Source organism: Aethina tumida, chromosome 1, assembly GCF_024364675.1.
Source record: "Aethina tumida isolate Nest 87 chromosome 1, icAetTumi1.1, whole genome shotgun sequence".
Classification (NCBI taxonomy): domain Eukaryota; kingdom Metazoa; phylum Arthropoda; class Insecta; order Coleoptera; family Nitidulidae; genus Aethina; species Aethina tumida.
The window spans coordinates 1,492,076-1,513,889 of NC_065435.1; the positions used below are offsets into that span (position 1 = coordinate 1,492,076).

Consider the following 21,814-nt stretch of genomic DNA (forward strand, 5'->3'; position numbering starts at 1 on the left):
TTCATAATGTTATGTATAATTTAATTGACATTATTTTAATTTAATATGATTAAAGCTTTCTTCAAAATATGCATTTATATCTATAATAGTAAATTTGTGATCTTAATAAACCCTATAAAGATAAAAATTTAACAAAAATTAAATACAAAACCTTATTTTTTATTATATATTGACAATTTTATTATTTATTTAATAAATTTTAAATGAATGAATCAAAAATTTCAATGTGTCCATTATATTCTACAAATTAGTTCAATTTTATATATATTTACATTACATATATATATATATATATATATATATATATATATATATATATATATATATATATATATAAATTGAAAACATTATTTTTATAACTAAAATTCCAGTTCAACTTTATCAATTTTTCAAGAAACAAAACAAGTTAAGCTCCGTTTTTTATTAAATATTTTTGATTTATAAAATTCCTCACTTTCTAGACTAACTGAATAAATATCCATTAAAATGGAACAACCACAACAAGTTCCCGACCTGCGAATGGACTATTTGGGGAACTTCGTGCAAAAAACCCTGAAACTGAAACCAGAAAAATGGACGCGAATGATGAACACCGAAGAGCACAAGGCCTTGGTGATGAAATTTTTGGAAAGACCGTTTCCAATATTGTTGGTCATCATATTAACACCGACCGCTCAATTGGTCGCCTCCAATGGTTTTCCATTGGCACAGTTGAAGAGCAAAGGTACCTAATATAAACTTGTCGTCCGTTATTTTTTTTAAATTTGAATTTGTAGGGGTGTACTTTATTAAAAAAGCTCTTCAACCAGTTGCAAAAGACAAGCCAGCTGAAAGCATCATAAACGGAGATCTTTCTTCTAAGTTGATCGACCAGTTAGCTTCTTTGGTGGACGAGGTGAGTTAAACTTTAACCAACACCAGGTGTTTGCACATTTTATTACAGATTCTGGTTCCACTTCTTTCCAATTCCCAAAACCACGATCGTTGGCCCAACGTTATAGCCAAAGACGTCCACAAACACGTGCACAGCTTAAAAAGTACCGTCTATCAAGTTAAAGGAGAAGTTAATGGACAAACGGTACTTCCAATGCCTGTGGGCATAGATAAAGTACAAGAAGTCGAAAGAACTCTAATAGAAAGTAATGGGGAGATCTGTGATTTGTACTTGAAAAGTGCCATAGAAGCGATCATCATCAAATGGTCTACTCAAATTAATGATGTGCTCGTCAACGACTGTTCGGAGAAGAACGAGAACCTCGTCAATCCAGTACCTTCAGATGGTATGGTGCTAGTTTAAAATTGTAAGACCTTATATCATTTACACGTTTGCAGAAATCCAGTTTTGGAATTTACGTCTGAAGAACCTCCAATACATTTATGAGCAGTTGAAGGAGCCAAAAGTTCGAAGCATGGCTGTGATTCTAGAAAAAACTAATAGTGCATATTATAGTTGTTTTAGAAATTTGTTCAAGAATATTGTTATAGCTTTGGCGGAAGCACGTGATATTTGTTTATACTTAAAGCCTTTAAAACGACACGTAACACTCTTAGAAGAAACAGACTTCAGCGATTGCATCCCTTTGCTCAAGCCTTTAATGCACGTAGTTTGTCTAATTTGGTCTAATTCCAAGTGTTACGATCAAGTTAAGCTAATTGTTTTGTTAAAGCAAATCTGTAATTTGTTGATATTGGAGGCTAAAAAATTTTTAGACCCAACCACGTTGTTTCATAGTGATATAGATGAGGCCATGTTGAGGGTTGGTCTTTGCATTAATACCCTGAACAACTTCACCAGTGTTTTCAACTTGTACAAGTCCAAGTTGGGTTATTTTTTCAAGAACAGGGAGCCGGAATTGTGGAACTTCCACCCCAACATGGTGTTTAAACGTTTCAATGCTTTCGTGGAACGTCTGCAAACGATACAGTGGTTCTTCAACACAGTACTGGAGTTTAGTAAGCTTGAGAAAGTGGAAATAGGTGGGATCAAGGGGAGGATGTTGAGTGCAAGGGTGACGGCGGTCTATGCGGAGTTTCAGCAGTGTTTTTCGGTGTTTTCGGGCAAGTCGTACGATGTTTTAGATCCGGATGATCCTTCATTTCTGGCGGATTTCGATAATTACAAGCAGAGGATTTACGAGATGGACCTGAAACTTGCGGCGATTTTGTGTCAGGCTTTCGAGGACTGTTGTAACTTGGAAAGTATTTTTAAAGTGAGTTGTTGTAAACCGTTGCGGATTTAAATATTTATCGTATAAGTTACAGTTAATAGCAATAGTTGGGACGGTGTTGGAGAGGCCGCTTATTAAAAATGAATTTACGGCGAAGTATTCGAAAATTTTAGACATGCTGAATGAGGAACTTAATACGAGCCAGGTGGGTTTTTGTACTTATAATTTATAGACACGGATCAGAATGTTTTATTTCAGTCTCTGTTTCAAGACCAAATGTTGCATAAAGATAAATACGGACAATTTATTTTGGACAAATATATGTCGCCAGTAGCTGGAACTTTACGATGGACTCATAATCTGTGTGCTCGCATAACAGCCCCCATTCAAAGCTTTAAAACTCTACAACATCCGTAAGTTGTACAAGGGTCAATGCATAAATTTTTATTATTCTACGCGGTCAGATATAAAAAGTATCGGACTGATTTGAGACTGCCAAAAATATTTGCTTATTTCAACAAATAAAAATTGCTATTTTATTATAATGTTTTTAAATTGTATCATAAATTTTTTTTATTGCATAGTATTTCTAATATTTTATAATAATATAAATTTAAAAAAAAGTGGATCAAATGTTATGGAACATGAGGAAAAAACAGTTTTTGAAATTTAACAATTAGAGAAGCTCTATTTCCTTCAGGAGGAACTTTAGAAAAACAAATTATTTAAATTTTCATTATTATTCTACTTATTTTCAAATATTTTGTATTTGATAATATGTATACTAAAATTAAATTTATGTTAATTTCTATGAAAATCAATAATTTTTATTCCTTCACTTGTTAATAACAATAAAAATAGTAACAATAGTAATGTTCATACATGTTCATGCTGTATTTAACTGTCGGTTTTCCATCTCTCTGACTAACAGTATTTATTTATTGCTTAACGGTTTTTTTACTTTGACTTTTATGCTTTAAATAATACTTCTTTATGTGCATAGAAATCTTGTATTGTATTTAAAATGCTGTAAGGAATTCCAAAAGAAAATTTTATTTTAGGATAACCCAAACACCGGAAGCGAATAATATTTTCAAACAATACGATGATTTCATGGATAAAGTCGAAGAATTTAACGAGAGCATCTTCAGACAATGGGCCGAAGCCATACCCCCTCAGATTGAGGCCAATTTAAGGCAGTGCCTGTTAAAGCGTAACCTCAAAACGAAAGAACTATACGTGAATTTTAATCCGCAGGTACGGTTACTTTGTTGCGTATAAATTTTGATTGTTTGCTTTAAACTGTTTGACTACCATCAACACAGATTTACTGTGCAATAAATTCGAAAAGTTGCAGTTTCATGAGGTACTGACACATCATTGATGTCGACTATTAAATACAAATTTACTTACCCAAATATGTGCTACAATGTCACTTCAGCTTTCAGCCATTTTACGGGAAGTGCATTATTTGCGGCTCATGGAGAAGGCCGACATTCCTGAGGAGGCCCTTAGACTGGCTGAAAAAAATGCCACGTTCAGAAAGTATATTACTAAAATGAATTCCACGGTGGCGTGGTACAATAAAATTCGGCGTACCACTAAAGATGTCGAGTTTGACTTAATTGAGAATGACATATCGGAAATTGATAAGCTGATTGCGATGGGACAAAACAATCTTTCGTGGAATTCTGATGGTATTCCTTCGCAAAATATTAATTAAATGTACCCTCATTCTTCCTCTTACAGATTTGTGGGACTTTATGGTTAAACTACACAGTTTAGTATGTGTTTTACAAGACAATTTACAAAAATGTCAAGACAACTTAATCGAAATGAGAAATCTTTTAATACCATTTGCTAGGCAACCATTGCTGGAAAGAAAAGACGGCAAAAAAGACACGGTTCTGTGCATAGAAGAAAGGGAGGAAAGGATCAATAAAAGGCATGCAGACATTTCAAACGCTACAGACCAAATATCAGTTTTGCTCAATCAGAACATGAAAATGTTCGAAATGGTGGATAAACAGGACAGTACAAAATGGATTAATTATGTTAACTACATTGATAAAATTATTGTTAATTATTTATACCAATCAATAGGATGCAGGTAGAATAACTAAACAAACTTTTCAATGATCAATAATTAACACTTTTTAGCTTGGGATACATAAACGAACATATGGATGAACAAAATAATCTGAGCCCTTTGTTTGAATGCCAATTAAAGCTTATGGAACCGAATATTATATTCACGCCATCTTTGGACCCTGCTGATGAAAACGGCTTGAAAATGCTGATAACTAATATAATCAATGATATAATACAGACAGCTTCAATAGTAAAAAGGTTTTCGCCAACCGTTACTGAAACTTACGTGGAAGAAATCATGATGAACGAAGACATAACCGACATCAGGGATGATATCCTTTCCAACATAGACAAAGTTATAGAAGATGCTTATGCGTTTTGTGACTCATTCCAAAACTACTCGTATTTATGGTTGGATGACCGTGACCAGTACTTAAAACTGTTCCTGACGTTTGGTCGCCAACTGACGAACGACGAATTCGATTTGTATATAATGAAGGATAACACTGCGCCCAAACCATCACCACCTAAAATGGACGGCTTCAGGGAGCAAATTGATAATTTTGAAAATTTGTACAACGAAGTGGAAAAAATGCAAACAGAAAAAATATTCCACGCCTGGTTCAAAGTTGACGTTAAACCCTTCAAACAGGCCTTGCTGAACACTATCAGAAAATGGGGTAACATGTTTAAACAACATTTGGTGGACACAGTAACAAACAGTTTAAGTGATCTCGGTCAATTCATCCGACTGGCTGACGAAGGTCTTCAGCAAACTGTGTTGGAAGGAGACTATCAAGCTTTGGTGAACGTTATGGGGTACTTATTGCATGTTAAGGAACGACAGGCGAATACAGATGAGATGTTCGGCCCCCTAAGGGAGACGATCGAACTGCTGAAATTTTACGACCAGGACATACCTGAAGAAATCAACGTGTACTTGCAGGAACTGCCTGAACAGTGGAACAACACGAAAAAAATTGCCATCACAGTCAAACAACAATTGGCACCTTTACAGGCTGCCGAAGTTACTTCCATTAGGAAGAAAATTGTTGACTTTGACCTGAGAATTAATTACTACAGGGAAGTTTTCAAGAAATATATATTCTTTCAGTACGCATGTCCTAATCCCTACAAATTGTTGGATTCAGTGGATGTCGATTTAGGGAAACTGGAACAAGAAATGAGAGATATTCATGAGTCTGGATCATTGTTTGAGGTGAACGTTCCCGACTTTAAGGTCCTGAAACAGTGCCGCAAGGACTTAAGAATGTTGAAAGTGAGTATACGTGTGAATAACGAAAAAAACTTTGACGAAAATGTATTTCCAGCAACTCTGGGATTACGTGCATATAGTTCACACGTGTGTTAATGATTGGAAAACAACGCCTTGGAGGAAAATCGACGTGGAAAACATGGATATAGAGTGTAAAAAGTTTGCGAAAGAAATAAGAATGTTAGACAAGGAAATGCGGAGCTGGGATACTTACACCGGTTTAGAGGCAACAGTTAAAAACACATTAACATCATTAAAAGCTGTCGGTGAATTGCAGAATCCTGCAATTAGGGAACGGCACTGGAATCAACTAATGAAGTCAACAAAGGTAGATTTTGCTGCATTGACCGTTTTCGTTTTTAATTGTATATATGTACATAGTTGATATCATCATTGTACATAACATATTATCTGTTAACGCAATCTGTTGCAGAATCTAGCTGCACTGCCGCCAGAATTTACAGTAAGTATATATACATTGTACATATTTAGAACTGCTCTGTATCAATAATTGGTAAGTAGCTTCATAGCATAGTCTGTTCAAACTGCCACGTTCTATTTCCCAAGCTAATTTGCAAATTAACGTTAGTCTCCATTATTGATCTCAGCATCCACACGCCGTTACTCCATGTTTATCCGCCGAAACTTAACTTGTTTCCAATAATTAGAGCTTGAAATTGATTTTAATTGCTTCCGTAGTATTTTTTAGCAATTTACCTACTACTGTTACATGGAAATTACATGACATTATGTGACTAAAAGTCTATTAATCAATTGCGTATTAAAGCAATTATTTTTTTAGACGAAGATCGTCATGGACCACAACACAACTTTGGCGGACCTCCTCGAATTAAATCTGCACGAATGCGAGGAGGAGGTCAAAAACATTGTCGACAAGGCGGTAAAGGAGATGTCCATGGAGAAAATACTGCGTGAGTTGAACACCACTTGGTCCGCCATGGAGTTCGAGCAGGAAACGCACGCCAGAACCGGGTGCACTTTGCTACGTGCCAGCGAGGAGCTAATCGAAACGTTGGAGGACAACCAAGTGCAGCTGCAGAATCTAATCACCTCGAAATTCATAGCCCACTTTTTGGAAGAAGTCTCGTCCTGGCAGAGCAAATTAAGTCTGGCTGATTCGGTTATTACCATTTGGTTTGAGGTGCAGAGGACTTGGATGCACTTGGAGTCGATTTTTATGAGCTCCGAGGACATTAGGAAGCAACTGCCCGAGGATTCCGAACGGTTCGACACCATAGACACGGATTTCAAGCAACTCATGCTGGAAATGGCTAAGGTTCCCAACGTTGTTGAGTCCACGAACCGACCCGGCCTACTGGCGACCTTGGAGGTCCTACAAACCAATTTAATACTGTGCGAAAAGGCCCTGGCGGTTTATTTGGAGACGAAGCGTCTGGCGTTTCCGAGGTTCTACTTCGTGTCTTCGGCCGATTTGTTGGATATTTTGTCCAACGGAAATCAACCGGAGTTGGTGGCCAAGCATCTAACTAAACTGTTTGATTCGATTGCTAAGTTGAACTTTGGAAGGAACGAGGATGGTACTTTGGATAAGCAAATTTTTGGGATGAGAGCTAAAGATGGGGAATACGTGGAGTTCCATGAGAAAACCAATTGCAACGGAGCTGTAATTTTTATTTTAAATCGAATTCGGATGTATTATGTTTTGATTTTTAGGTTGAGGTTTGGCTGAACCAAATTCAGGCAGCCATGAGGTCAACGATAAGGCACAACATAAGTGAAGGGGTTGTTTCCTACGAGGAGAAGCCTCGCGATCAGTGGTTGTTCGATTTTCCTGCTCAAGTGTCGTTGTGTGGAACACAAATTTGGTGGACAACAGAAGTGAATATAGCTTTCAGTAGATTGGAAGAAGGCTACGATAATGCTATAAGGGATTATTATAAGAAACAAGTATCCCAGCTGAGTACGTTAATCTCGTTATTGCTGGGAGATTTAACACGAGAAAATAGACAAAAGATCATGACAATTTGTACAATAGATGTCCATTCAAGGGATGTAGTTAGTAAACTAATACAAATGAAAGTCGAAACAGCATTGGCGTTTCAATGGGTTTCTCAACTCAGGCACAGATGGGATGAAAAAGATAATCATTGTTACGCAAATATTTGCGACGCTCAATTCAGATATAGTTACGAATATTTGGGAAACACCCCGAGGCTCGTCATTACCCCTTTAACAGACAGATGCTATATTACTTTAACTCAGGTGCCGGTGTTTTATATTTGACGATTTCCATAAAATTACGCCGTTATTTCTTTAGTCGTTGCATTTAATAATGGGCGGTGGACCCGCAGGACCAGCAGGAACAGGAAAGACCGAAACAACAAAGGACTTAGGTCGGGCCCTTGGAATTATGGTTTATGTATTCAACTGCTCCGAACAAATGGACTATAAAGTAAGCTTTAAAAACTTAATATTTCATTTAACCGCCAAAATAAACATTTCGGTTTTCAACTTGCTGTCTTAAACAATATTAATTTTTGTCCCCGTTTCTGCGCCCTTCGCCCCACGTAATACTTTGCATGTTTCACCGGCAATGACGTATAAAATAACGTTATCCGTCTTGGTAACAGATTCAAAATAAAACTACCCGTTGTTATTTGTTTCTTAGTCTTGTGGCAATATTTATAAAGGACTGGCGCAAACTGGAGCTTGGGGATGTTTTGACGAATTCAATAGGATATCCGTCGAAGTTCTATCAGTGGTGGCAGTTCAAGTCAAGTCCGTTTTGGACGCGATTAAAAATAAAAAGGAGACGTTCGATTTCATGGGCGATCCAATACAGCTGGTTCCTTCCGTCGGCATTTTCATCACCATGAATCCCGGCTACGCCGGTCGAACTGAGCTACCGGAAAATTTGAAAGCACTCTTCAGGTAAGATGATTAATTATGATTTTTCATTGTCCATGAGTTGCTCTTGTGTGGAATTAATACGTGACTTTGGGCATTGTTGTAGAACAGTGTCTCGAACAATCGATACGTGTGTATATCCCGGTCCCGGCATTAACATAATCGACGCAAACCATATGTCCTTGCGTAATCTTACGATTATCTCAACGACTTTTGATAATCCTAGGAACGTACATGATGACGGTGAAATATAATCCGACCTGACCTAAACCGTGTTTGAATAATCTTAAGAGCTGATCTCCGGATGGAGAGGAATCATACTGATTGTTTACTCTAGAATATAGGTTTTAGTTGAATTGAACGGGAAGCACGTATGAATTTGTTTTGAACGTTCGGAGGTGGTTAATTACTATGACACTGGCTGTTCCCATGTTTACAGTGTTCCGATGCGTCAATTGACGCAGTCTATTTGATAATAAATGTTATGTCCAGTGGACATTGTCCACGGCAACCGGTCGACGTTATTAGACAGGCAGAAAATTGAATGTTCTTCAAATCAGTCTAAAGGACAATCCAATCCAGTTTGTACAAATACACTACTCCTATCTATATTAAATTCTACCCATTGAAATAATACGCCAATAAAAGTCACTCAAATTAAAAAATGTCAAACGAAATCCCTTACTCAAACATTTCTTATTTTAGCAATGTAATGCTAGTCTTTAAGTGCGATATGTACTTTACGTTTAATATAAAATATATTAAAAATATTTATTAAAAAAGTCACAGGAGGAATTGTCCTGTCACTTGTAAAAATAATTAAACTATTATGACTATGATTAATAGAAGAACGAATTAAAATGTGAAGGAAGAGGAAAATTGTGTTTTTTTGGCACTCGAAATAAGCCTCCTATCGATTCCCTGTTCTAGACAATTACAAATAGATGCCAAATCTTTCGATTTCAAATTTTTATTGGAACAAAAGACATTTGGCAGACATCCATGAATAAATTTACATTTAAACTATTTAAAAAAACTTAAGAATGAAAAGCTACTATTTAAGAAGTATAGTTTGCAAACGACACAAATATTACAACGTAAGCTTTAAAATATATATCAAAAAAACGCAGTTGAAGAGGACATATAATGAATTTTTCACACAAAAATTCAAATAAATATATAAAAATAATAAAATTAAAATAAATAAATGAAAAAAGAAGTATTTTCTTATCCTCGAAATAAGCCCCCTTCTTTAAAATTCTTATAAATTAATACCAAATCCTTCGATGTCAAATTTTTATTGACACAAAAATTATTCGACACACTTTCCTGAATAACTAAACTACTAATCAATGAGGTGTTACTCTTTCATATATATTTATATTATTCACCTATTGGCTTTAAAGCTAAAGTTTAACAATAATAAAATTAATATTTAAATATAAACATTAAAAAGGTTGATAAAAGAATAAATTAAGAAGTGAAGAAATATTTTCTGATCCCGAAATAAATGGGTATTGATACAATAAAACAAAATGTTGATAAAAAAATATATTAAGAAGAGTAAAAATGGTTTTTCACCATCGATAAGAGACCTCTTCTTTAAGATAATTACAAATAAATATCAAATTTTATAAATCTTAAAGAAAAAGAAAAGTTACTTGGCAAAATTCCATGAATAAATTTATATTTAAATATTGTTAAGATTAATTATTATTACGACAAGTAAGAAGAAGAAAAATATATCAATTATTTACACAAAAATATTAGATTTAAATTGTAGTATAGAAATAATAAAATTAATAATTAAACCTTTATAAACCTTAAAGGTTGATAAAAGAGTAAATTATGTGTTTTCCCACCCTCAAAATTAGCTCCCTATTACTTCCCCCCTTTTAGATAATTACAAATAAATACTAAATCTTTTGATTTTAAATTCTTATTGACATAATAATTATATGCAAGACTTCCATGAATTTTTAAAATTATTTATTAAATGACAAGTTAAGGTTAGGAGGATAAAAATATATAAATTATTCAGAAAAAACATTGGCAATAAGAGCTGGAGTATAAAAATAATAAACCCAGTAATTAAATAGAAACTTCAAAAAGATTGATAAATGAATAAATTGAGAAGAGAAGAGTTTCCTCACCTTTGAAATAAGCCCTAAATTGGTTCACTTTTTTAAAATAATTAGAAATAAATGTCAAATCTTTTGATTTCAAATTTTTATTGAGACAAAATTTATTTAATAGACTTTCATGAATAAATTTACTTTTATATTGTAAAAAACTAAATTGTGAGGAGACACTCTTTAATTAATAACTAATGTTTAAATTTATTTATCAAAAAACAGTGGCAATGACAACTCCGAAGAGGAAAAATATATGAATTGTTAACACAAAAACATTGACTTTTAAAGCTTCAAAAACAATAAACTTAATAATTATATAAAAATCTTAAGTAGATTGATAAAAGAATAAATGAGAAGAGAAGAAGTGTTTTCTCACCCACGAAATAAGCTTTCCGTATTGGTATCCTACTTCAAGACAATTATAAATAAATGTCAAATCCTTCGATTTCAAATTTTTATTGACACAAAAGTTATTTGGCAGACTTCCATGAATAAATTTACATTTAAATTATATAAAAGCTTAACAGTCAGAAGCTACTCTTTAGATAGTAAGTGTTCTTTGCAAAAGACTCATATTTTTAAAACATAAAATATATAGTCAAGTTGTCAAGAAAAAAAAAAGTAGCAATGACAGGGTTGAAGAGAAAAAATATATGAATTGCTAACACAAAAACATTGGGTTTTAAAGTTGAAGTATAAAAATAATAAACTTAGTAATTATATAAAAATCTTAAAGAGATTGATAAAAGAATAAATTGAAAGGAGAAGAAGTGTTTTCTCACCCTCGCAATAAGTCTCCCATTGGTTTTCTCCTTCAAGACAATTATAAATAAATGTCAAATCCTTCGATATCAAATTTTTATTGACACAAACGATGTTTGGCATTCTATAAAGATTATATTTACATATAAATTATCTAAAAAACTTGTTCTCGATACAGAATACATTACATCAAATTTTCAATTTTATTAGGATAGCATTTGATAAATTGAAGAAAATTTTAAACAAATCCAGAAATAAATTACATCATATTTTCCAATATTACATTAAATTCAAAGTGCATTGTGTCTTAGGCTTCCACAAGAATGAACTAAACAAAGTTTGTTCGCATTCGAACAAACGTCGATATCGGACGAAGTGAAATTGTGAAATAAGTATAAAATGTGCTTCCATTGAGAATAATTGTTTGTCGCGTTTGAAATATGAACATAGATTGTAAACAAATGAGAAATTTACCGCGAGGATTGTATCACGAGATCATAACAGTAATTGGTTTTTGGTGGTGCTTGAAAATCGAAACTTATTTAAACCAATGTTTCTATAAAAAAGTCTGTTGATGTAATTGAACCATTTGTATGTAAATATATTCATTCAATTGGTTTACTTTTTTCTATTTCTTCCGTTCCGTGTTTTACTAGTACAGTTAGTTGTTCGATTACGTTTTCCTGGTTTTCACCTGTGGAACAAGTTTAGTGATAAAACGCCGAACGCACTTATCGAATTAATTATAACTTTCTGCGCCAGTTTCAGTTCCTTAATCGCCACGTGAAGATGATACGTGAACAAAAATCGAGGAGTAAAACATAAAATTTCCCCCTTAAGTTATTTCAAGGCACTGATCGTATTTTCAAATTACAGGCCCTGCGCCATGGTTGTTCCCGATTTCGAATTAATATGTGAAATAATGTTGGTGGCTGAAGGTTTTCAAGACGCTAAGATCCTCGCCAGAAAATTCATAACCTTGTACACACTATGCAAAGAGCTTTTATCAAAACAAGACCACTACGATTGGGGATTACGTGCCATAAAATCAGTATTAGTGGTTGCAGGATCCTTAAAGGTAACACTCCCTTTTATTGAACTAATCTTTGTTTAATGCTAATAGGTGAATGGCTGCCAATTTGTTTTTATTCATCCATTAAATCCAAACATGTCTCTATTGTACATAAATAATATTGATTTAATTTGATGAGCTTTGCTGAATGCAATTTCAAAATCGTGCTTCGGAGCTTATTGGGATTCATCAATTATACCCATTAATTTCATCTCACCTATAAGGGCTCATATTCATATTCACAATTTTACGACTGAACGTTAATTAATATCGCCACGTAATAGTTTCAATAGTTCATCTAATTGCTCCCGATTTCCCCCCTTCTTAATATTTGGCTCGCGAACCGCAAACCAGGAATTAGCTTGTTGTTTTACGTTAAGAATAGGAAAAGGGGGAGAAAGAGGTCAAAAGGGAGAATTGGTTAAACCTGATAAAATGTGTATTTTATTTCGCAAACAAGCACAATAATTCACGATATCGCCAGTTAATCCGAGCCACTTTATTACAAAAAATGCTCATCTTTTTTTTAAGCGCGGCGATCCCGGTAGACCAGAGGAAGAGGTCCTCATGAGGGCACTAAGAGATTTTAATATCCCCAAAATTGTAACAGATGACACGCCGGTATTCATGGGACTTATTGGGGACTTATTTCCAGCTTTAGAAGTTCCCAGAAAGAGGGACGCCGAATTTGAGCGTACAGTCAAGCAGGCGGCTATTGATTTAAAATTGCAGCCGGAGGATAATTTTATTTTGAAGGTGAGTTGTCCTAAAATAATTGTTGACGTACGGTAAGCTAAACTTTAAGGCGACCGTCTTAGGTGCACTAACACAAAAGGGCAAACTCTTAACGCTGATTAAGAGTTGTCAAACACATATCTTTTGAAGTGGATAATTTGAATTACTTCGATAACTCGAACCGTGGACCAATTATCAAGACTATAAAACATATTGAAACTACTTCTAAATCAATTTAATCTAGGAAATTCAAATTATCCACATCAACTTCTTCACATTTGTGGAAATTAATGTTTGCTAATGATAATTCAGGTGGTGCAATTGGAGGAGTTGTTGGAGGTCCGCCATTCAGTGTTCATAGTCGGTAACGCGGGAACGGGAAAAACGCAAGTGTGGAAAACATTGTTCCGCACGTACGTAAATATAAAACGTAAACCAATCTACAACGATCTAAATCCAAAGGCAGTGACAAATGATGAACTCTTCGGTATTATTAATCCGGCGACACGTGAATGGAAGGATGGATTATTGTCGGTTTTGATGAGAGATCAAGCAAATTTATCGGGAGATAACCCAAAGTGGATTGTTTTAGATGGTGATATTGATCCTATGTGGATTGAATCTTTAAACACGGTAATGGACGACAATAAAGTACTCACGCTGGCAAGTAATGAAAGAATCGCTTTAACGCCAACAATGCGATTGCTATTCGAAATTTCCAACCTAAGGACTGCTACACCGGCCACAGTGTCCAGGGCCGGAATTCTCTACATTAATCCGCAAGACCTCGGATGGAATCCGTAAGTAATTATATTCTACAGACAGACCCAGAAACATTGTCATTTGCTCTAATATAGGACCAACTAAATTACGTCACTGCCTTTCCAGAACAATTAGGGTCAAATACCCCATCAACAATCAATAATTTCTCTTTTACTTTACGATCACCCGGAAACCCTTCCACGGATTACGCGAATATTGGATTCTACTACTTATTTAAACCTTCATCGTTTCTTTCACAATTCACTTACCACCACTATTCATTGGAATTCATCACAAATAACGCACTATTATTAGCTCCAGAAGAACAAACGGGAATTTACAAGCTGTTCCTCACCATTTCCTTGAAACAAAATTTTATTGATACTTGTGTTGTTTACCAATTTGTATTTTAAATTGCCCCCCTTATATTTATAATATAATAGGCACGGGTAATTATTCATTATACTAGGACACAATGATCCTATAATTATCTTTGTGATCCCCATCCTTCCCTTTCAATATTTGAACAATAAAATGAATTACGACAAATTTTCAAAAATTTAACTATACATATATAAACTAATTTTCTCATTTTAGTTTTATCAATTATTTTCATTGTTATAAGTACAGAACATTATTTTTTCATTATTTTTTTATGTAATTATTCTATATTAAACATATGCGCATGTGTATATAGCCATACTCAATTCGAATATTTAATGTATTTACTATAGTTCATTTTAGTGTGATTTATGTTATGTTTAATTGTTACATGTATGTATGTATGTGCGCATGTGCATATGTGCATTTACGCTCACACTGCCATCTCTCAGACAATAGCAATACATAATCAAATACCTTCTATATTGAATCTATTGAGAATGTGAATAAATATTGTGTAATGGATTTATTTATCAACAAATTACTTAAGTGTTAATTTTATATAAAATTTATTATAAGTAATAAATAAGTTTAATATTTATTTGACGGTCGTATAAAACATTTTCATAAATCCTAATTAATTTTGTAAATTAATGATTATATGTAGAGAATGTTAATTTTTAAAATGTTTGTTGTTCAATTATTCCATAGGTAACATGGGCGCATGTGCATATGTGCATTTACATTCGCACTGCCATCTATCCGACAATAGCCATATCCAGTAAGATAATATAAGCTTTTAAATTGAATCTAATGATAATATAGTGTAATGGACTATACTATATCAACTGATTACTTAGGTGATAACTTCATATAAAATTTATTATAAGTAATAAAGTGATATGGGAAATGCATTAAATAGATAAAGATAAAAATTTAAAAGTATATTCGAATGTTTAAGATATTTACTATGGTTTATTTTAGCGCGATTTACGATATATGGAGATTTACATTCTTACCTTGCTCTTACATAGTGGTGAGACTAGCATTAAAGATAATATTTCACATGAATTCTCTTGAACTTAAAGAATCCATTACTTATCACGTGTTTTATGTATATTGTCGGTGACCAGAGTGCAAGATAAATTATTGTTAAACATATAGTAGCGGCAAGAGAAGGTCATCTTTATTTGTTTTCTCCCTTAAATTCTCAGGAAACCGCTTATATTTCATGCTTATACGGAGAACGTTCAGTTATACTATAAATATGTCCGCAAAAAGTTCGCTGCATAAAAACGCACGAGACGAATAGCATCTATAGACTGCGGAGTTGGAAAAAACCCTGTCAACAGAAGCACAATCCTTTGAAATGCGCATTGTTTTTCCGGCCCTTTTCGCCGGGTGAATTCTTGACAAATGTCCCCGCCACTAAATAAACCGAATAAGCAGAAAAAAACATTTGTTAAATGAAATCTGGGGCGCAAATTAGAAAATCTTATTTCCAGATTCGTCACTAGCTGGATGGAAACCAGATCGATACAGTCGGAAAAATCAAACTTGGTAATGTTATTTGACAAATACATTCCCATTTGTCTGGAGAATGTGAGGACCAGGTTTAAGAAAATAACGCCTATTGCCGAAACTTGTCACATTGAAATGCTTTGTCATTTATTGGATTGTCTGTTGACTCCGTCGAATACACCACCTGATTGTCCCAAGGAATGGTACGAGCTTTATTTCGTGTTCTGCTGCGTGTGGGCGTTCGGCTCCGCCATGTTCCAGGAGCAGGCAATAAAAATAATTAAACTCATCAACATATCGGTTCGATCTGTGTTGTTTCAGGCGACTGATTATCGTGTCGAATTTACGAAGTGGTGGGTTAATGAGTTTAAAACGGTTAAATTCCCGGCCGGTGGCACAGTTTTTGACTTTTTCATCGATAACGAGAGCAAACAGTTCGTGTCTTGGACCGAAAGTCTGGGACGATTTGAATTAGATCCAGACATTCCCCTGCAGGTAATTAATGTGTGGCGTGGAATAAATGGTGGATGATTGATGGTGGGGTGGTGGGGGCGAAAATAAATTGGTTTGATGTGGAAATAATAAATGTTAGTGTTTGTAATAAGATTTTATTGGGGCCTTTTTTCTGTTTTATATTGCAGGCTGTATTAGTTCATACGGCGGAATCGATACGTATTCGTTATTTCTTAGATTTGTTGATGGAGAAACGTCATCCTGTGATGTTAGTGGGCAACGCGGGATGTGGAAAGACCGTGCTAGTCAGCGAAAAATTGGTATCATTATCGGAGAACTACGCAGTCACTAACGTACCTTTCAACTTTTACACAACGTCTGAAATGCTGCAAAAGATACTCGAAAAGCCGTTAGAGAAAAAGGCCGGTAAAAATTATGGACCGCCCGGAAATAAGACGCTAATTTATTTTATCGACGATATGAATATGCCCGAAGTGGATGCTTACGGAACGGTCCAACCACACACTCTAATCAGGCAACATTTAGATTATAACCACTGGTACGATCGTAATCGACTGTCGTTAAAGGACATCCACAATTGCCAATATGTTTCCTGCATGAACCCGACAGCGGGCAGTTTTACCATCAATCCGAGATTGCAAAGACATTTTTATGTATTCGCTATTAGTTTCCCAGGAACAGATGCCCTGACTACTATTTATCACGCCATTTTAAGCCAACATCTCTCCAATCCGGAATATAAATTCCCAACTGTTGTTATAAAGCTCAGCGAAAATATCGTGCAAGCTTCCGTCGCCATACACCACAAAGTCACGCAGATTTTTCTACCTACGGCAATTAAATTCCATTACATTTTCAATTTGAGGGACATTTCCAACGTTTTTCAGGTAATTTTATTAATTAATCTATTAGTATTAGTACTAGTAACTGTAATAATTACGGTGGCGCTTATCTTGAACGACGTCATTCACTGTCCCAATAAATTTGTAACTTTATTATATTCTAAGCCCTGCCATAAATTAACGTTAACCCATAACATACATTTATTTAGAGTAATTTCTTCGACAATATAATGACCAAGTAAATTAAACTAGCTGCCATAATTCAATTCCATTATTATTTGTAATTTTATGTATGCGGCCGACGTTTTTGAGATAATTAAAATGCGAACTGAGACCATTCAGTTAAAACGTCATTCAGTTATAATTTTAATTTGCGCAAATATTCGCTGGCGAAAGCCAAAATAAAACGATCGATTATGTCACATAACGGAATGGACTGCTTCTTTGGGTTTAAATCTAATTACTGGCACCGAGAAGGAAAAATAAAAAATCTGTTGAACAATGTTGAAAACAGTTAATGAGTGAATGGGCTGATTGATTAGTCCACAGTCTAAGCCCATGAACTGCATTCATTCGTTAGAGATCTAAAACAAAAAACGACGTGTACAACCGTTTTATTTACTGAAGTAATCTTTGCCTTTTAGGGTTTACTATTTAGCTCTAATGACTGTTTAAATCAACCTATAGATTTAGTGCGACTTTGGCTCCACGAATGTCAAAGGGTTTATGGGGACAAATTAACGGAAGAAAAAGACATTGACGCATTCGCCAAGCTCCAACTGGATATATTTAAAAAGAATTTTGAGGTAATTTATCATTCTATTCTCAACAGACCGAGTTTTATACGATTGCACATTTGTTTCAATTTCTTTTATGTAACGGAAATAATAATTTTCGATATTTTTCTAGGAAATCGACGAATCCTCTGTGTTTGAGAAGCCAAATATTTACTGCCACTTTGCCGGCGGCATTGGTGAGCCGAAATATATGCCGATAACAAAATGGAACAAGCTAAATAAACTCTTAACTGAAGCCATGTCAAGCTACAACGATTTAGTTGCTGCCATGAATTTGGTGCTTTTTGAAGATGCCATGATGCACGTTTGCAGGTCTTTTAACTCTTTAATTTTTTTGAAATTAATTTCAGTAGTTTCTTCATAATATTCCATACGTAGTCCTAAAAAATATTTTCATTTTTAACTTTTTGTAAATTAAGTTTCGCATGAAGAGAATATCAATATTTGCAATATTTGTGTTTATTCAAATATAATATTTAATATGAGCGCATGTGCATATGTGCATTTACATCAGCACTGCCATCTCTCCGACAATAGCCATACTTAATCATGAAATACAAGGTTATATATTGATTCTATTGAGAATGTGAATAATTTTTCATTTATCCTAAGATTACTGTGACGATTTTATATTAAATTAATTATAAATAATAAATATGTACAGAAAATGTCAAGTAAAGCCAAAAAGTTAAAAGTATAATCGAATGTTTAAGATATTTACTTACTACTGTAATGCTATTTAAATTAGATATGATGATTTATATTCCCAATTTGTTCTTTCATAGTGATCAGACAAGCATTAAAGATAATTTTTCACATTTCTCTTGCTCTTAAAGAATCCATTACTTATCACGTGTTTTTTGCGTATTGTCTGATCAGAATGCTAGATAAATTATTGTTAAACATATAGTAATAAATCAAACTTAAAAAATATATATTTTGACATATAAACGAATTTAATTAATTACTTATTTGTCTTATAAAACATTTTTTCAGAACTTTATTAAAGTTAACGATTATGTAGAAGATTTTTTGCAGTGTTTGTTGTCTAATCATTCTATATTTAATATGTGCACATGAGCATATGTTAAATTTACATTTGCACTGCCATCTCTCCGACAATAGCCATACTTGAAATACAAAGTTATATATTGAATATCATTCATTCATCATTCATTTATCCTTTAATTACTTAAGTGATGATTATAAAGAGTAATAAATATGTACAGAAAATTTTAAGTAAAGCCAAAAAGTTAAAAGTATAATCGAATGTTTAAGATATTTACTATAGTTTATTTTTAATGCTATTTATAATATTTAGATATGATGATTTACATTCTTAAATTGTTGTTTCACAGTGGTGAAACAAGATAATTTTTCATATTTCTCTTGAACTTAAAAAATTCATTACTTATCACATATAGTTATAAATCAAAATTAAACTAACTTTATTACTTATTTATTTATTGATTGTATTAAAAACATTTTCATAAAATTTCATTTAATTTTATAAATTAATGATTATATGTAAAAAAAATGTTTGGAAAGGATATATTAACTAATTTATTGCTGCCATGAACTTGGTGCTTTTTGAAAATGCCACGATGCACATTTGCAGGTGTTTCTCTTAAATTTTACTCAAATCCTAATACTTTCTTTTTTGAAAATTAATTTGTATAGCCCCCTTCATACATTTACCACAAGTAGCTTAACTACTTCAAATTGAATTTCATCGAAAAATAAATGAAAATATATTTAATATTACGTTTGTGGAAACTTTGTTTTGAAACATTTTCCACCAAATTTTAAGACTCTTAATTAGGATCAACCTTTCCTTTGATCATACTTCGAATTGTACACGGAAATAACATTTTCATAAAATTAAATGGCCATTTAATGCAAGATTTACAGTCAATTATCTTTCAAATTTTTATACAACATTAAAAATTAAATTTGAAAAAGGAATAAAACGAATGTAATATTTAAAAATACGTTTTAGGATAAATCGAATATTAGAATCGCCCCGAGGAAGTTCATTGTTAGTGGGAGTGGGTGGAAGTGGCAAACAATCCTTGGCCAGATTGGCTGCTTTTATATCCTCGTTGGAAGTAGCCCAAATTCAATTAAAGAAAGGATACGGTGTGCTGGATCTCAAAAATGAACTTTCATCGTTGTATCTGAAAACGGGCTTGAAAAATGTTGGGATAATGTTCCTAATGACGGATGCTCAGGTCCCTAATGAACAATTTCTCGTCCTTATAAACGATATGTTGGCATCCGGCGAAGTTCCTGATATGTTTCCAGATGATGAAATAGAAAACATTATCGCAGGTGTGCGTAATGAAGTTAAAGGAGCCGGAATGTTAGATACGCGTGAGAACTGTTGGAAATTTTTCATCGATCGGGTCAGACGTCAGTTAAAACTTGTATTATGTTTCTCACCGGTCGGTTCAACTCTACGTATTAGATCCCGGAAATTCCCGGCGATTATTAATTGCACACAAATCAACTGGTTTCATGAATGGCCCCAAGAGGCTTTAGTCTCCGTTTCTCTCAGATTTCTACAGGAATTAGAAGTCTTACCGGTAAATCTTACTGTTATTATATTAAAAACCTTATTATTAGCCCGAATCAATTTATCGTCGTCGTATCAACGAGCTTAAGCATTAAGAGATTTGCCCTTTAATTCCCAATTCAATATTACCTTCCAACTTTTTCGAGTCCCCACTTATTATTATTATATTCCGTAATTTTCAGGAGCCACTCCGTGATTCAGCCTCGAGATTTATGGCTTACGCCCACACTTCAGTCAACACAATGTCCAAACTGTATCTGCAGAACGAACGGCGATATAACTACACCACCCCCAAATCGTACCTGGAACAAATCAACCTATACTCGAAACTACTTCGCCAAAAGTCCGACGAGCTTAAAAGCAAAGTGGAACGGCTCGTGAACGGATTAGATAAACTCAAGAGCACGGCCAAACAAGTGGACGAATTAAAGAAGAAGCTGGCCTTGCAGGAAATCGAACTGAAGGAAAAGAACGACGCCGCGGACGCCCTCATCGAAATCGTAGGCATAGAAACAGAAAAAGTATCCATCGAAAAGCGCCTGGCCGACGACGAAGAGGAGAAAGTCGCCATGATCGCCGAGGAGGTGCTGAAGAAACAGAAGGACTGCGAGGAAGACCTGTTGAAGGCCGAACCGGCTCTCATAGCGGCTCAGGAGGCTCTGAACACCCTGAACAAAGCCAATCTGACGGAACTGAAGTCGTTCGGGTCGCCACCGGGGGCGGTCACTAACGTCACGGCCGCCGTAATGGTTCTTCTGGCACCGGCGGCCAAGATTCCCAAAGATCGCAGCTGGAAGGCGGCCAAAATTGTGATGGCCAAGGTGGACGCGTTCCTCGACTCGCTCATAAACTACGACAAGGAGAACATCCATCCCGAAATCATCAAAGCTATAGAACCCTACTTGAAGGACTCGGAGTTCGAGCCGGAGTTCGTGCGGTCCAAGTCGGCGGCCGCTGCTGGTTTGTGTGCCTGGGTTATTAACATAATTAAGTTTTACGAAGTGTACTGCGACGTTGAACCGAAGAGGAAGGCGTTGGCGGCAGCCAACGCAGAACTGGCGGCAGCTCAAGAAAAATTGAGTATCATTAAGAAGAAAGTTGCTGTAAGTATGAATTATAAGAGGAGTGAGGTGCGCCATTATTCTGTTTGCAGTCTTTAGAGGAACAATTGGCGAAATTGACGGCCGACTTTGAGAAAGCGACGAGTGAAAAATTATTGTGCCAGCAGGAAGCTGATGCGACGAACGCCACGATTCAACTGGCGAATAGGCTCGTCGGCGGTTTGGCAAGCGAGAACGTCAGATGGGCGGAAGCAGTTAATAAGTATGGCAAAA

At 34.7% G+C, this 21,814-nt stretch overlaps 1 protein-coding gene across 1 annotated transcript in view; it reads left to right on the plus strand.

Moving 5' to 3' along the window:
* The first annotated feature begins 486 nt into the window (after positions 1–486).
* The window catches only part of LOC109600753 (dynein beta chain, ciliary), a 35,232-nt gene continuing 13,904 nt past the window's right edge, over positions 487–21,814 (plus strand). Inside the window, exons 1-27 of the mRNA XM_049970289.1 lie at positions 487–724; positions 777–895; positions 944–1,280; positions 1,333–2,210; positions 2,263–2,373; positions 2,427–2,581; positions 3,230–3,425; positions 3,610–3,865; positions 3,918–4,278; positions 4,329–5,538; positions 5,591–5,863; positions 5,969–5,998; positions 6,338–7,180; positions 7,231–7,779; positions 7,835–7,969; positions 8,186–8,448; positions 12,198–12,399; positions 12,925–13,149; positions 13,441–13,928; positions 15,777–16,059; positions 16,114–16,287; positions 16,434–17,153; positions 17,753–17,914; positions 18,018–18,217; positions 19,905–20,490; positions 20,663–21,583; positions 21,634–21,803. Of these exons, the coding sequence (XP_049826246.1) occupies positions 487–724; positions 777–895; positions 944–1,280; positions 1,333–2,210; positions 2,263–2,373; positions 2,427–2,581; positions 3,230–3,425; positions 3,610–3,865; positions 3,918–4,278; positions 4,329–5,538; positions 5,591–5,863; positions 5,969–5,998; positions 6,338–7,180; positions 7,231–7,779; positions 7,835–7,969; positions 8,186–8,448; positions 12,198–12,399; positions 12,925–13,149; positions 13,441–13,928; positions 15,777–16,059; positions 16,114–16,287; positions 16,434–17,153; positions 17,753–17,914; positions 18,018–18,217; positions 19,905–20,490; positions 20,663–21,583; positions 21,634–21,803 (10,085 nt within the window). The remainder of the gene's footprint in view (positions 725–776; positions 896–943; positions 1,281–1,332; positions 2,211–2,262; positions 2,374–2,426; positions 2,582–3,229; positions 3,426–3,609; positions 3,866–3,917; positions 4,279–4,328; positions 5,539–5,590; positions 5,864–5,968; positions 5,999–6,337; positions 7,181–7,230; positions 7,780–7,834; positions 7,970–8,185; positions 8,449–12,197; positions 12,400–12,924; positions 13,150–13,440; positions 13,929–15,776; positions 16,060–16,113; positions 16,288–16,433; positions 17,154–17,752; positions 17,915–18,017; positions 18,218–19,904; positions 20,491–20,662; positions 21,584–21,633; positions 21,804–21,814) is intronic.